Raw genomic sequence first — 14,638 nt, forward strand, 5'->3', positions numbered from 1 at the left:
CTTTTAATTCTTTTTCCTGATCAGTTGACTAATTTTGTGTGATTACAAATTCTTGAAATAAGGTATTTCTACTTGCCTTTTCCCCTTTCATTTTACATGTAATTTTGACGCATTTCATAAAACTTTTCCTTTAAGAAGATTTCCTCTTCTTATGAAAGACTCCTTACAAATACAAAGGAGTCAGTAATCTAATAAAAAACACTAATATATTTGCTGTGCCTCTTGACTATACAACTTGGTTATATAATACTACAGTTAATAAAAACTTGAATTAGAATTTCCCCACTTACTCTTAAAATTTAAAATCCTTTTAAAATTAAAAGTACAATGTCAGGCATTTCTTTGAAGTTTCATTTATGTGCTAATGCCTTTCAAGTGTTTCTTTTAAGTTTTCCACTGGTCAGAAATTGATGTTTTACTAAGTTTTCAGGGTAAATTTGGCTTATTTTCCAACTTAAGTGTTAACCAAATTATGTTGAGTGAGAACAATACACTCGCTTTAACTCAAGTTGAAATTTTTAGTTGTGTTCTATCCTGCATCCTAACCCCAGGCAAGAGTTGTTTATTAATCTAGCATGGAAATATTTTTGACCTGTTCTTAATTGTGTTAAATAGTGACCATTTCTGTTCTGGTGCTTCTACTATGTTTCTTTCCATTAGGTTCTGAAATTTCATTTCTCTAAGTGTAGCATATAATTGCATATATTAGTTGAATTTAGATTTTTCTTTGGTTCTGTGCCTCCTTTATATGTTCCTTTCTATATATTATTTGAGATAAAGTTTAAGGGAAAGTTTCTTATGCTCTGCTTTATAGTAAAGTGTGCTTTCTGGTTAAGAAAATTAAAATTGTTAAAATTAATTTATAAATGTAATTTTCAATCTATTATCTGCTTGCCTTTGAAAATTAGTTTGGGCTCAAAGTTTGAAAACATGAGAATTTCCACATAGTTGGTGCTCAGTGAAGTTTTTTAAATATGGGAAAAATCTTGCCTTTGAGCTCAAAATAAACTTTAGCCACGACTTGAAAGATTTTAAACAAGGCGAAAAGAATTCAGACTTTGGTGAGGCAGAATTTAAATTGGAAATGGGTAAGTCTTAGTATCAATATTACACCACTTCAGGCTTTCAGATGCTCACGACAGGCATTTCGTATTTTGTGATATTGGGGATAGGAGATGCTGATTTCCTATCAGCATTTTGGCTGACAATTTTTGAGGAAGCTATTTACAAATATATTAAAAGTATTTAGCATAACATTATAGATTTCTGGGAATGGTTAACTTCTTATTAACTTAGTTGCTTGTTTTAAATTGTCTTAATGGTCATCACATTCTTTGGTAGAAAGAATTTCTTCATGAAAGATATATAACGACTTGCACTAAGAAAAGATATATATTACACGTATGTCTTCAAACCAATTCCTGGCCTCCTATGTAACTTTAAATAGTTGTTTTTATTAACTATGTTTTAATTACTCATTTTGCGTACTTTGAAAGACATTAAGAAAACTAGCATTCTATAGCAATTTGTTATTTGCAATTTATATAAATATTTTGTAGCATAAAGGCTATTTTTTTAAGGTTCGGCAGGAATTATTGGAAGAATATGAACAAGTTAAAAGTATTGTCAGCACTTTGGAAAGTTTTAAAATCGACAAGCCCCCAGATTTCCCTGTGTCCTGTCAAGATGAACCATTTAGAGATCCTGCTGTTTGGCCGCCCCCTGTACCTGCAGAACACAGGTAAATGGGACTTTATATTCTCTTTAGGTACTTCTATAGTTAATTGATATTCAGAGTGAAGAGAGTAAAGCTTAATTTGAACAAAGTATGAAAAACTGTTTTGGGGGGCATGTAAATTGAATACCTATTTATAATTTTCACACATGGGTGTTTACAGGGTTTGTATTTGATAAAGAACAGAAGTATATCATTTGTCATATATCTTGCTTTTGGAATATTTTACTACTGTAATCAAAACAATAGAAATCTACTGCTAGTCCTAAATTTTTAGTTTAACTGATAAATTTATCAGTTAAGCGAGTTCTTTTAGATTTCATAATGTCAGCATCAGAGCTTTTTTGCTTTAAAAGACTAACAACTTTAGATGAAATGGTGGACAAATTGGATTCATCTGGTTGGGCATACAGCCAGTTTCCTGAATCTTAGTGTTGAAGGAACCTAACCTTTCCTTAAAGGTGGAAGGGCAAATTCCCTAGTGTGGCAATAAGGCTTGAAGTTTATCTCCTTGATGCTCTGTCTGTGCATCATCTGCATTAAACCTCTCTCTTCTTCTTCTTTGCTGTCTTCCTGTCTTTGCATAGTCTGTTCTTCCTCGAGGAATAACCATAGTCCCCATCTAAGCAACTCATGTTCATTCTTCGAGTCTCAGCTGAACTGTTTGTCTTCTCTGCAGCCTTTTCTGGTTTGCCCCCGCATAACAGTGTTCATCCTAGTTATGTTGTGTTTCTTTGTCTCTTGACAAGATTAGGAGTTTTGCAAGGGCAAGGACCATGTTTTTATTTACTCAAAACAAATAACAAATAGCAAACTTCCACTGCTCACACAGTGTTTGCCACCTCGTAGGCATTCAGCCAGCATTGAATGAGGAACTTCATTAATCCCACAAGAAACTGAGGTCTGGGAGACCTTGACCTGTAAGTTAGGCTAGACCAGGAGCTGAGCTTAGGTCTTTCTGGCTTTCAGTCCCCTTTTTTGTGAGGTTGTATATTGTGGCCAGAGTGTTGCATCATAGAAAATAAATATATCCCTTTGGTTAGTAGCTGTGATCATGTATTTAGCTTGTTGATCTCTTAAAATTTCCTCAAAGCATTTAAAGAACTGTGAGAAGTAGTTAATTTATTCCTTCAGGATTTTTTCCACTGAGTTAGAGATAATTTTATGATTCCCATTATAAAAACCCTAGATGATGATTCTTTTCTAAGGTCGACAGCAATACAGTGCTTTCCTCAGATATAGCCACCCTCAGGTGTTTTGGATTAAGGTGACTGTTACCCCTCAGAAAGCACTGTTTCGAGAGTCATAGGAAGTTCCAAAGTAAATATAATGGCATTTTGATGGATCAGACTTGAAAATATTATGTATGTGTAGTAAATACCTTGTTTTTTCCTGAAAGTCATTAATTTAGAAATACATTTCTAGTTTAAAGCTAAAAGCTGACACTATTTTTATTTAGATATAATTGACATAGCATTGTGTAAGTTTAAGGTGTACACTCTGTTGATTTGATATATTTATATATTGTGATAGGATTGTCACAGTAGCCTTAGCTAACACTTCTATCACGTCACATAGTTATCATTTCTTTTTCTGGTGGGAATTAAGATACAGTGTCTTAGCAACTCTGAAGTATGTGATGCAGTATTGTAGTGTTTAATCGCTGTGCTGTGCATTACATTTCTAGGACTTATTTAACTACTGGTTGCAAGTTTGTACCGTTAAACACCGTCTTCCCAACTCCCTGCCCCCACCCCCATCTCCCAGCCCCTGGTAACTACCCTTCAACTCGCTGTTTTTACAAGTTTGACTTTTTCAGATTTCACATATAAGTAACATGCATTAGTCCTTCTTTGTCTGACTTAACTCACTTAGCATAATGCCTTCAAGGTGTATCCATGTTGTTGCAAATGGCAGGATTTCCTTCTTTGTCACGGCTGAATAATATTCCATTGTAGTATATGTGTACCACATCATCTTTATCCATTCATCTGCTAGTGGTCACTTACATTGTTTTCATATCTTGGTTATTGTAAATAAAGCTGCAGTGAATGTGGGAATGCATTTATCTCTTCAGTATCCTGTTTTTATTTCTTTCCGTTATATACCCGGGAGTGGAATTGCTGGATGGTCTGGTAGTTCTATTTTTAATTTTTTGAGGAACCTTAATACTGTTTTCCATAGTGGCTGAACCAATTTTCATTCCCACCAACAGTGCACAAGGATTCCCTTCTTTCCACATCCTTGCCAACCCTTATCCCTTGTCTTCTTGATAATAGTCATTCCAGCAGATGCGAGGTAATATCTCATTGTGGTTTTGATTTGCATTTCCCTGATGATTAGTAATGTTTAGCATCGTTTCATGTACATGTTGGTCATTTGGATGTCTTCTTTGGAAAACTGTCTGTTTAGTTCCTCTCCCCATTTTCTAATTGGGTTGTTGTTGTTGTCATTGAATTGTATGAGTTCTTTATATATATTTACTTAACATTTTGGATATTAACCCCCTATCTGACTTATGGTTTGCAAATATTTTCTCACATTTGGTAGGTTGCCTTTTTATTTATTTATTTTTAGTGCTTCTTTTGCTATGCAGGAGCTTTTTAGTTTGATGTCGTCCCACTTGTTGATTTTTGCTTTTGTTGCTTGTGCTTTTGGTGTCATCTAAAAAGATCATTGCCAAGACCAATATCAAGGAGCTTCCTTCCTGTGTTTTCTTCTAGGGTTTTGCAGTATCGGGCCTTATGTTTAAGCCTTTTAAATCCATTTTGAGTTCATTTTTGTGAGTGGTGTAAGATAAGGGTTCAATTTCATTTTTTCACTGTGGTTATCCAGTTTTCTCAACAGGATTTGTTGAAGAGATTATCCTCTCCCCCACTGAGTATTCTTGGCTCCCTTGTCACATAATAGTTGACTGTAAATGCAGGGGTTTATTTCTGAGCTCTCTATTCTGTTCCACTGGTCTATGTGTCTGTTTTTATACTGTTTTAATTACTATAGTTTTGTATCAATAGTATAGTTTGAAATCAGGAAGTGTGACGCCTCTGGCTTTGTTCTTCTTTCTCATGATTGCTTTGGCTATTTTTGGTCTTTTGTGTTTCCATACAAATTTTAGGATTCTTCATTCTAGTTCTGTGAAAAACGCCATTGGAATTTTGACATGGATTGTGTTGAATCTGTAGATGGCTTTGGGTAGTATGGATATTTTAACAGTATTAATCTTCTGATCCATAAATGTAGGATATCTTTCCATTTGTTTGCATTTTCTTCAATTTCTTTCATTAAAGTCTGGTAGTTTTCATTGTACAGATCTTTCACTTGGTTAAATTTATTCCTAAGTACTTTATTGTTTTTGATGCCAATGTGAATGGGATAATTTTGTTTCTTTTTCAGATGTTTTGTTGTTAATGTATAGAGACACAACTGATTTTTGTATGTTGATCTTATATCCTGCAACTTTAGTGAATTCATTGATTAGTTTCCAATAGTTTTTTGGTTGAGTCTTTAGGGTTTTCTATATTTAAGATCATACCATTTGCGAATAAAGACAATTTTACGTATTCCTTTCCAATTTGGATGCCTTTTATTTCTTTGTTTTGCCTAATTACTCTAGCTAGGACTTCCAGTATTATGCTGAATAAGGGTGATGAGAGTGTGGGCATTCTTGTCTTGTTGCTGTTCAAGAAGAGAAGCTTTCAATTTTTCAGTGTTGAGTATAATGTTAGCTGTTGTTGTATATGGCCTTTATCATGCCGAGGTATGTTCCTTCAATTTGTTGAGGGTTTTTATCATGAAAGGATGTTGTATTTTGTCAGATGCTTATCTTCATCTGTCGAGATGATCGTATGATTTTTATCTTTTATTCTATTGATGTGGTGTATCATATTTATTGATTTGTATATGTTGAACCACCCTGGCATCCCAAGGATAAATCCCACTTGGTCATGTCGTATTTGAATTTGGTTTGCTAATATTGAATTTGGTTTGCTAATATTCTGTTGAGAATTTTTGCCTCCGTATTCATTGAGGATATTGATTTATAGTTTTCTATAGACCAATAGAATTTGGTTGAATTTGGTTTGCTGATACTCTGTTGAGAATTTTTGCCTCTGTATTCATTGAGGATATTGGTCTATAGTTTTCTTTTCTCATCGTATCCTTATCTGGCTTTGGTATCAGAGTAATGCTGGCTTCATAAAATGAGTTTGGAAGTGTTCCCTCTTCCTCAGTTTTTTGGAAGAGTTCAAGGAGGATTGGCATTAATTCTTTTTTAAATGTTTGGTAGAATTCGCCAGTGAAGCCATCTGGTCCTGGGAATAACTTTCAGTATAGGAAGTACCTGTTTGTAATTGCTAGAGCAGCATGATGTATTTCAGAAAGCAGTGGCCACAGATAATAACTCTAATATCTGTGGCTCAGACTGAATAGAAAGTGTGGCTGGCATTTTCCCATTGATGAACACTTTCCTAAAAACTTCTCCTCATTAGAGGAGTGCAATTATTTCTTTTTCTTTGGCCTCCTTTAACTGCCCATAGAACAGATCTGACTTATTTTTATACTTGTGTTTTAATCGTTATTCTCAATGAAAGTGAAAGATGAATGGACCAGAATATGTTTCTCCAAACCTCCTTCCTCCATACTAAATTTTAAAAAAAGTTTCCCTTGTGTGTAACCATTGTGTGTATTTTTTGTTTCTCTCTGTGGATCAGAAATCCTTAATAAAAGCAAATCTAAGACTGTATATTGCCTGGGGAAAAAAAGATTCCCATTTCCACATATATCATCAACAACAGTGGAAAAACACCCAACAACTCCACAAGGTTCTACTAGTGAAGGAATTCTGTTTAATACCTTGAGTAGTATCATGGGATTAGCAGTTTTAAACTTTAAGAATAAAATCTTTACATAAGCAAATCCACAGATCCTTCACCAAGTAATAACATCATAGTGATACCTATGTAAGGCAGATGTTAATGAAGTAAACTTTACACAGGTTTGTAGCACAGAATGTGTGCATGAGCTGATAGAATAAGCAAATATTAAGATTGTAAGTTTAGGGTTAAAAGTTATGGGAGGTTAAAATTGTATAATTTTTTCCTCTTATAATTTTGTTTCTTCTACAGGTTGTATAAAACAAAAGTACTAAAATTTCCACCTAGAGATAGTGAAAAGTGGCTATAGTCCTTAGATATTCTTGGTGTAATAGGAAGACAATTGACTGGAGCCCATGAGATCTGAGTTTGAATTCTACTTCTGACACCTCTTTGCTTTATGACCTTGTGCAAGTTATTTAACCTCTAAACATTAGCTTCACTGTCTGTAAAATGGGGGTGTCTACCTCATGGAATTAATTAAGAAAATTTAATGTTTAGGACAGTAACTGGCATGTAATAAGTAAAGTGAATCATCAACTCTGAAATGAAAGACTACAGCGTTCTTTCGGATAAATAGGAAGAGACTAACAGAATTTTAAAAATAGCCTCATTTGTAAAATTCCTTAAGGAATTTTTTTTCCTTCCTGTACATTCTATATAAATCCTTAGTTTTCTGAAACATTTTGAATAACTCTGGCAGAGAGAATATGGTTTTTTAAATGTCCAAGTCTCATGAAGTGGGCAGTCATTTTTAGGAAAAGCATGATAAATAGTTATCGGTCAATTTATGTTTTACAAGCAATATCTTATTTAAACCTACAGTGATCCTCTGAAGTAGCTACTTGTATTGTGTACCCATATTACTATTGCTGATCTATTGTTATGAATAAATCATATGAAGCTGTCATTTACAGCTGAGGAAACTGAAGCTTACAAAGTTTGTTATTTTCCAAAAGTCATCTGAACAAGAAAGTGGCAGAGCCAGGATTTGAACCCAGATCTCCTCACTTCAGGAGTCTTATTTATATACACTCTGCCATGTTACTTTGCTGCACATACTTGGTAGTATCTGTGGGTCTATTTTGATATTTATCTATATATCCTAATATATATAGTTCTATTAACCACTTGATTAAATTCTTACTAGAGGTGGTAGGAGAATAAAGAAGCTGAAAATGCTCGATGAAATAAATAATGTAATTTAAAAAATTTCTCTTTGAGAATACCACACTGAAATTGCAGTGCAGGCCAGTCGGAAAGTATAATTTACCTTGTTTTGTACAAAATGTTTCCGGGATGCATCTGTTGGGTTTATTGTTAGCCACTCATTTGGTAGCCCTGCTTGTGGGTCTGTCCTTTTCACCTCATGGACTTTAACACAGAACTTCTCCTCTCGCCCTGTGTGGCACAGTGAGGTAATGTCCATTACCACTGGTGGTTTGCGGTGGTGGTTTGCCACATGTTCGAAGCTATACCTTATATGTCATGTGTCCTCTGGGTTTAATCATGATCCTGTTTACCGGCAGCTGCTTGGATAAATCAGAACAGCCTTTTAAAGTGAATTAGATTTATTGCCTTAAGTATGAGGAAATTGAGCTACAAAAGTAGGATTATAATGGGAGGTTCTGGCAATATGAGAATTAAACTCCAAAGAGATGAAGCCTCCAGATCATTCTTAGTGTCCTAAGTTAAAAGGAGATACCTTAATTTAAGATATGTATTAATTAAATTATTTTATAATATTTTCCATGTAAGTTTATTAAGCACATTCTCTTTAATGAGGCCATTTAAAAATGATCTCTCCTGGTGAGACCTGAGCCCATGAAGCTAAGATTTTCTGCATTGGAACAGTATTTGACATAGATTATATTCAATAAAGTATTCTTTATTCAACTTAAAAAGTAAATGTGTTAGGTCTTTTAAAGTTACATCTTTTGGGAGATACGGCAGTAGCAACAGGATACACAAGCCTGAAAATAATCATTTGGCTTATTCCATACAGGTTGAAAAAGAGAACTCTGATAGGCTCTCTAACGTTATTTCATCTGGAACCAAGGGAAATGGCATAGAGTGTTTCTGTATACAGATAGATAAGATGATTGATTTTTATCAAATTTGTGCTATTCTGTAGCATTTCAGCAGAGACGAAATTCTTGTTGACTTGGTATTAAAATTGTTGCTTTATGTTTTCTTTGGGTACCCTAATAGATTAAGTAACTGCTCGCATATTAAATCCTAGTTTGTACTGGAAAAAGATCAGTTAAAGCCAAGGTCAAGTACCGATAGATAGTAAACTGCCGTCTCATCCTTACTGGTATCTCGCCCAGGCTCTGGGAAATTTTCCTGGGATTGGGAGGTAGGAGAGCAAGCTTTTGTATCAGTTCCACCACTAATTGAGTGGTCCTCCAAGTTAATTTCACTGCTCTGTGCCTCATTTTTCACCTCTGTAAAATGTACATCATGATGAGATTGTTTTGTAAAATTGTTTTCAAGTCTTAGGAAGAAAAACACTACTTTTGCTCTATCCAACGTGTATTTTATGAGCATTCATCATATACTCAACTTTATTTTTGGCCCTGTGGAAAGTATAAAGGTAATTAAAAAAAACAGCACAGACCTTGGCCTCAAGAAACCATCAGAAGAATAGCCCAGACATTCTGGAAAGCTTCACCTAGGGTGCTGGCACCTATTGTATACCAAGTACTACGCTGGGTGCCAGTACTATGGTGGGGATACGGTGGGATGCAGAAACAGACACAGTCCCTGCCTTCCTGAGCTTACAGTCTTGTAAAATGGGTGTGAGAGCCATTACTGAGGTAGAATGGACTGGATTTGGTGATAAATGAGATAAGACAATGAGAGAATTGGAGCAGGTAATTAAATATCTAGATGAAGCTGTTGAATAGGAATTGGAAATGAGAACCAGAGTTTAAGAGAGATCGGGATTAGTAGCAGTTACTTAGGAATCATCAGCAAGTATGGAATTTTAAGAAAGAAGTTTTAAGGTCATTCTTCATATGGTAGAGTAGGTTATTGCTGAGTATGATTGGCAGGTTGAGATTATACTCATTTCTAAACATTCTGGAGTCATATTCTCTTCCACAATTCTGTTTCTGGAGTGTGGGATCGACTCTATATTTAGACTATGGGAAGAATTAGGTAGCAGTGCTGATTAACCAATAATCATTGACATTTATTGAGTTTTTAACTGTGAACCAGGTACTATGCTAATAAACTCTCTATATGGCTTTTTTCTTAATCTTCACAACCACCGTCTAAAATAGGTACTATTAATATCATCCCTATTGTTTTTTAGAAGAAATTGAAGCTTAAAGATTCTAAGCAACTTGATCAAATGCTGCATGTAGGTTAAGTAAGATAAGGATTGAGAATTGGATTGGATTTAGCAACATGGAGCTCACTAGTGACCATGATGCGTGGTTTGGGTGGAATGGTGGAGAATAATGGAGTGGGTTCAGAGAATGGAGAGAGAGGAATTGAAAACAATGAACGCGTGCAGTTCTTTCAGCGAGTCTTGTTGAAAAGGGGAGCATAGAAGTTGAGTGGTAGTTGGGGAAGTGGAATCAAAATTTGTTGTTGTTTCAGAGACTTTTGTATGCTGATGAGAATGCTGCAGCAGAAAGGGGAAGATTGACAATGCCTGGGAGAAAGAGGCACTACTGGAGCGATGTCCCTGAGCAGGCAAGAGGAGGCAGAATCCAGTGTACAGGTGGAGCGGGGCAGGATAGCTGATTCAGAGTAGCCAGAGGGAAGGCAGTTAGTTAGAAAGGCTGTGGACGCAGAGAAGTGGGCAGATGCGGAGGTGAGCGCTTGTGGAAGTTCTCTCCTGATTATTTCGTTGAGGGAAGAAGAGCAAGCAAGATCATCTGAGAGTGACGGCAGAGGTGCAGGTGTTTTCCAGGGTTTAAATTCTCACCTAAAGTGTCCCAAGCGGGGACATCCATTCCATTTGGCTATTTTATTTCTTTTATGTAAGTTTTCTAGGAAGCATTTGTCTTATTTTGTAGAACTCAGTAGTCATTCATTTGAAATCTTTATTTTGGAATTCTAGGTATTTATTACAATGAGTGCCTAAAAACTTGGTATTTCTATCGTTTTTTTTTTTATGTTACAGAAAAGACAACTGAAAGATAGAAATTTTAATTCATTAGAGATAAACTAAGGAATGGGAACAAGATAGTGGTAAGTCAGAATGAAATCATAACACATCAGTTTTGTTTTTCTTGAAAGAAATCTTTGCCTTGCTGCGCTTTACCACTGTTTTCTCCCTTCTTCTTTCCTCTGGCAAACTGCTGTGACGTGTACTCTCCCTGTGTTGCCTTTCACTGCTTCTCTTTCCTTAATGAGTAGAAATCCTGGATCTCTATTCATTGCAGTATGGGACTGACTTCTTGAAGACCGCTTCCTAATTTAAAATGGAATGCCAAGTTCTCAAGAGTTAAGGTATTTAACTTTTGTAACAGTTGATAGTATTTACCATCTTTCTTCTTTGGAATGCTCCTCTTCTTTTGGCTTCTGTTACACTGTATTTTCCTTCCTCTTTTTTTTTTTCTAACTGTGGCCCCTTCTTCTCTCATCTCCTCCTCTTGTTCCCTAGTGCTGTCCCCCTGCTCGTTCCATATTCACTTCAGCTCCTCATATCCAGCCCCACTCTCTCTATGCTTTGCAGATGACATTAGTGACAGGAGGACTGTGCCTTCTGGTTTGCATGCACAGTCTAATTGTCGGTTGTAGATAACTTCTCTTTTCTCTCTCATTGTTTTTATGATTTTATTTTTTGTCTTGGTGTTAAATAGTTTCACTACAGATTATCTGAATATGGATTTATTTTTATTTAACACTACTTAAGACTTGTGTTTCTTTTGTTTCAAATTCTTTTTTATGCTTTTAACCATTTTAAACATTCATTTTTATAGTTCATAACTGATAGTTCTATTATCAGAAGTTATTTGGAGCCTTATCTTTTTGGTTATTTCTGATGGCTCTTGTTTGTGGTAAAGTTGAGAATGTCCCTTCAAGGTTTGAGTCATTCTAATGTGTGGCTTGTTTAGGGGGATGTCACTCCTCAGAGGGTCTGTGTTGGGTTCAGCCAGGTGCCTTCAGGATGTCACCTGCCTGGACCACTTTTAGGTAAATTTCTTCACTTAAGGGAGTATAAAACTAAATCCCAGATCACACGAGTGCAGGCCCTGGTTACTGTTTCTAGGGGAGACTTGTACCTTACTCCACACATATAGAGCATAGGCTCAGATGGACAGACGGACTTGTTTCTTGCATGTGCGTGCTTAAAGTGTGCCGTTTGAGAGTCCTGGCTTCACTTGCCTGTCTCAGTTCAGCTTTGACATTTGTAGGCCTCAGGCCTTGGCTCAGGCCTCACTTTGTGCTCATTAAATCTCAAGCCCTTAGGTGGCTGAGACCTGGAAACCCTCAAGGACTGCCATGCTGTCAGCTGTATTTTATTTATTTTTTGGCTGTTAGGTATTTCTCTTATCTTCTGGTAAGATCACCTATGTATAAACAGGATATTTGTTACATTTTATCCAGAATTTTTTTTTTAATGTTACAGAAAAGAAAACTGAAAGATAGAAAATTCAATTCATTAGAGATAAACTGTATCTATATATTTATCATAAGTTCTTGAGGGTCTTATCCTCCAGTTTGTTATTTTTGAGGTCTTTTATTTATAGTTTAGTTGGGAACTCTTCTTCAGCGAGGCTTTAGTTGCAGGATTTATATGTGGATAGAAAGGGATGTCCAATATAATACATAAAATATGTATATATTTTTAGCTAAACTATAAGCTTCTTGAATGCATGGACTATATCATATTTTTTTGTATTCCAGTGTTTTGAAAATCAGTAGAATATTTTCAGAACTTGACTATAAACTAGACAGAGAACTATGAGATATTTAAAGTTCAACTGGTAGTATTTTAATATAATCTGTAAAAGTTGTATAGTCCCTATACTCTGAAAGAATGCCATTGTCCATCTAGTTTTAAGGTCTTTAGAGTTAGACATAAGATAAATTAAATATTTTAAGCTTTTCAAGTTCAGAGGTCTTTAGAGTTAAATGGAAAAGGCAAGGGCCTATCTTTAGAACCAAAGAAGAGCAAGGTAAAATTAAATAATCAACCTGCCTGGGAGTAGTGGCATTCTACCATTAGACGAAATAATTAGTAATGTTATCGTCCCCTTCCCCTACCTCAGAAGTGATAGAATGACTAGCTTAGCAACTTTAAATAAGGATTAGTATGTCCCATCAGAGTCTCTGACAAGAATCTCGCCCCTGTTCTTGCAGAAATACCTAGTTGTGGGTAACATCAAAATGCTAAGAGGGCAGCCCCCGTGATATTAAATGGAACTGTATAATGTTTGGTGTGAGAAGTATGTCTGCAGCTCCAGATCTCATACCAGCTGAAATTTTTGGCTAAATATTACCTTGGTTAACTTGGATAATTGTCTTCTGTAGTGGGTAAGCATCTTTCAACTCCAGTGACATTTAGAATTAAGAATGGAAATGTCTGACTCAAAACTGTAATAGTAGTATTTTTTGTTAAGGGATATGTACATATTTACTTATTATTTTTATGTACTTGTAATTTAAGACAGTATGGCTAATGAGGGTGACAAGCATGCAATTCCAATTTTAAGTGTAGTATGGAATAATTTAGATCTGTGATTTTACATGAAAACTTATGTTAAGTACTTTTGGGGAACATTTAGGAGAAATTAGGCTTACCTCATTTATAAGTTTAACTTACTAAGTTTATGAAAGTATTTATATGTAAGTTATGCTTTGTTAAGTAAGACAGTTGAAGAACTATGAAGGAAATAAAATATATTACATTTATAAATGTATGTTAAAAATTTTAGTGACATTTAATTAGCCAGGTTTGTAAATGGCATCAAGCATTATTCAAAAGCCTCTTGAGTGACTCCTAAAATCTGCTACTCTTGTACACAGAAAAAGATTTGTAAGTGAACCTAAAAGCTTTAAGGACTAACTGAATTTTTGCCGTTTTAACTTTAATAAATTGAACATTTAAAAAATCAAAGTAAACCTTTGAAGAGATTTTTTGCACAAAAAGTACCCTTGAGGATATAAAACAACTCGTATCAGCATGGCTTGTAGTACTCCATGTGTTTCTGAGTGTGATTGATTTGCTTGTTAGATAGTGAGGGACGACTTAACCCAGTATACAAAAAGCCTTTTATATTATGTAGCATAGTATCTTGCATTCATCAAAAGTTCAGATATTTGTTGAAAAATTAATATTTTGAACAGACTCTGGAATATATCATACTAAAATATTTGTTTATAATTTTCTGATAGCAAATAACTAAAATTTCTAAAGTTCTTTTTAGAACTAGAACTTATTAAAGGTTAAATTCTGTGGAGTCACTTGATTTATGAAGAGGCACCACTGCAATTCAGTAGGGAAAGGTGGGTCTTGTCAGTAAGTGCTTCTGGGTTAATTGAATGTCCATGTGGTGAGGAAAATCTTGGCCCCTTACCTCACATCGTATAGAAAAACTAATTTGAAATAGATCACCACCTAAAATGTAAAAAGGTAATAAAATAAAACTTCCAGAAGAAAACATGCAAGGGATATTATCATCTTCTTGGGGTAGCAAAGATTTATTAAACAGGACAATAAAGCATTAAAGATAAAAGATCAATAAGTCAGAATTCTAAAATTATGAACTTCTTTTCATCCAGAGATACACCATTAAGACAAGCCATATACTGGTAGAAAGGCAGTAAAAAAAAAGGCAAGCCATATACTGGTAGAAGATGTTTGCAATGCATATGTATGACAAAGGACTTGTATCCAGAATATATAAAGAACAACGATCAATAAATCAATAAGAAAAAGTCAGGCAACCCAGTTGAAAAAAAATGGACTAAAGACTGGAACAGATACTATACAAAAGAAGATATTCACATGGCTAATAAGCATCTTGTTGAAAAGGTGTTTAACATCTGTAGCCATTCAAGAAAGGCA

At 35.0% G+C, this 14,638-nt stretch overlaps 1 protein-coding gene across 5 annotated transcripts in view; it reads left to right on the forward strand.

Moving 5' to 3' along the window:
* Nucleotides 1-14,638, forward strand: part of KATNAL1 (katanin catalytic subunit A1 like 1) — an 84,519-nt gene that overhangs the window by 16,358 nt on the left and 53,523 nt on the right. For all 5 annotated transcript variants that reach the window (XM_007164170.3, XM_007164173.2, XM_007164174.2 and 2 more), the window contains exon 3: nucleotides 1,581-1,741. In XM_007164170.3, coding sequence (XP_007164232.1) covers nucleotides 1,581-1,741 — 161 coding nt within the window. The remainder of the gene's footprint in view (nucleotides 1-1,580; nucleotides 1,742-14,638) is intronic.

This window comes from Balaenoptera acutorostrata, chromosome 18 (genome assembly GCF_949987535.1).
Source record: "Balaenoptera acutorostrata chromosome 18, mBalAcu1.1, whole genome shotgun sequence".
In the NCBI taxonomy this organism is placed as follows: domain Eukaryota; kingdom Metazoa; phylum Chordata; class Mammalia; order Artiodactyla; family Balaenopteridae; genus Balaenoptera; species Balaenoptera acutorostrata.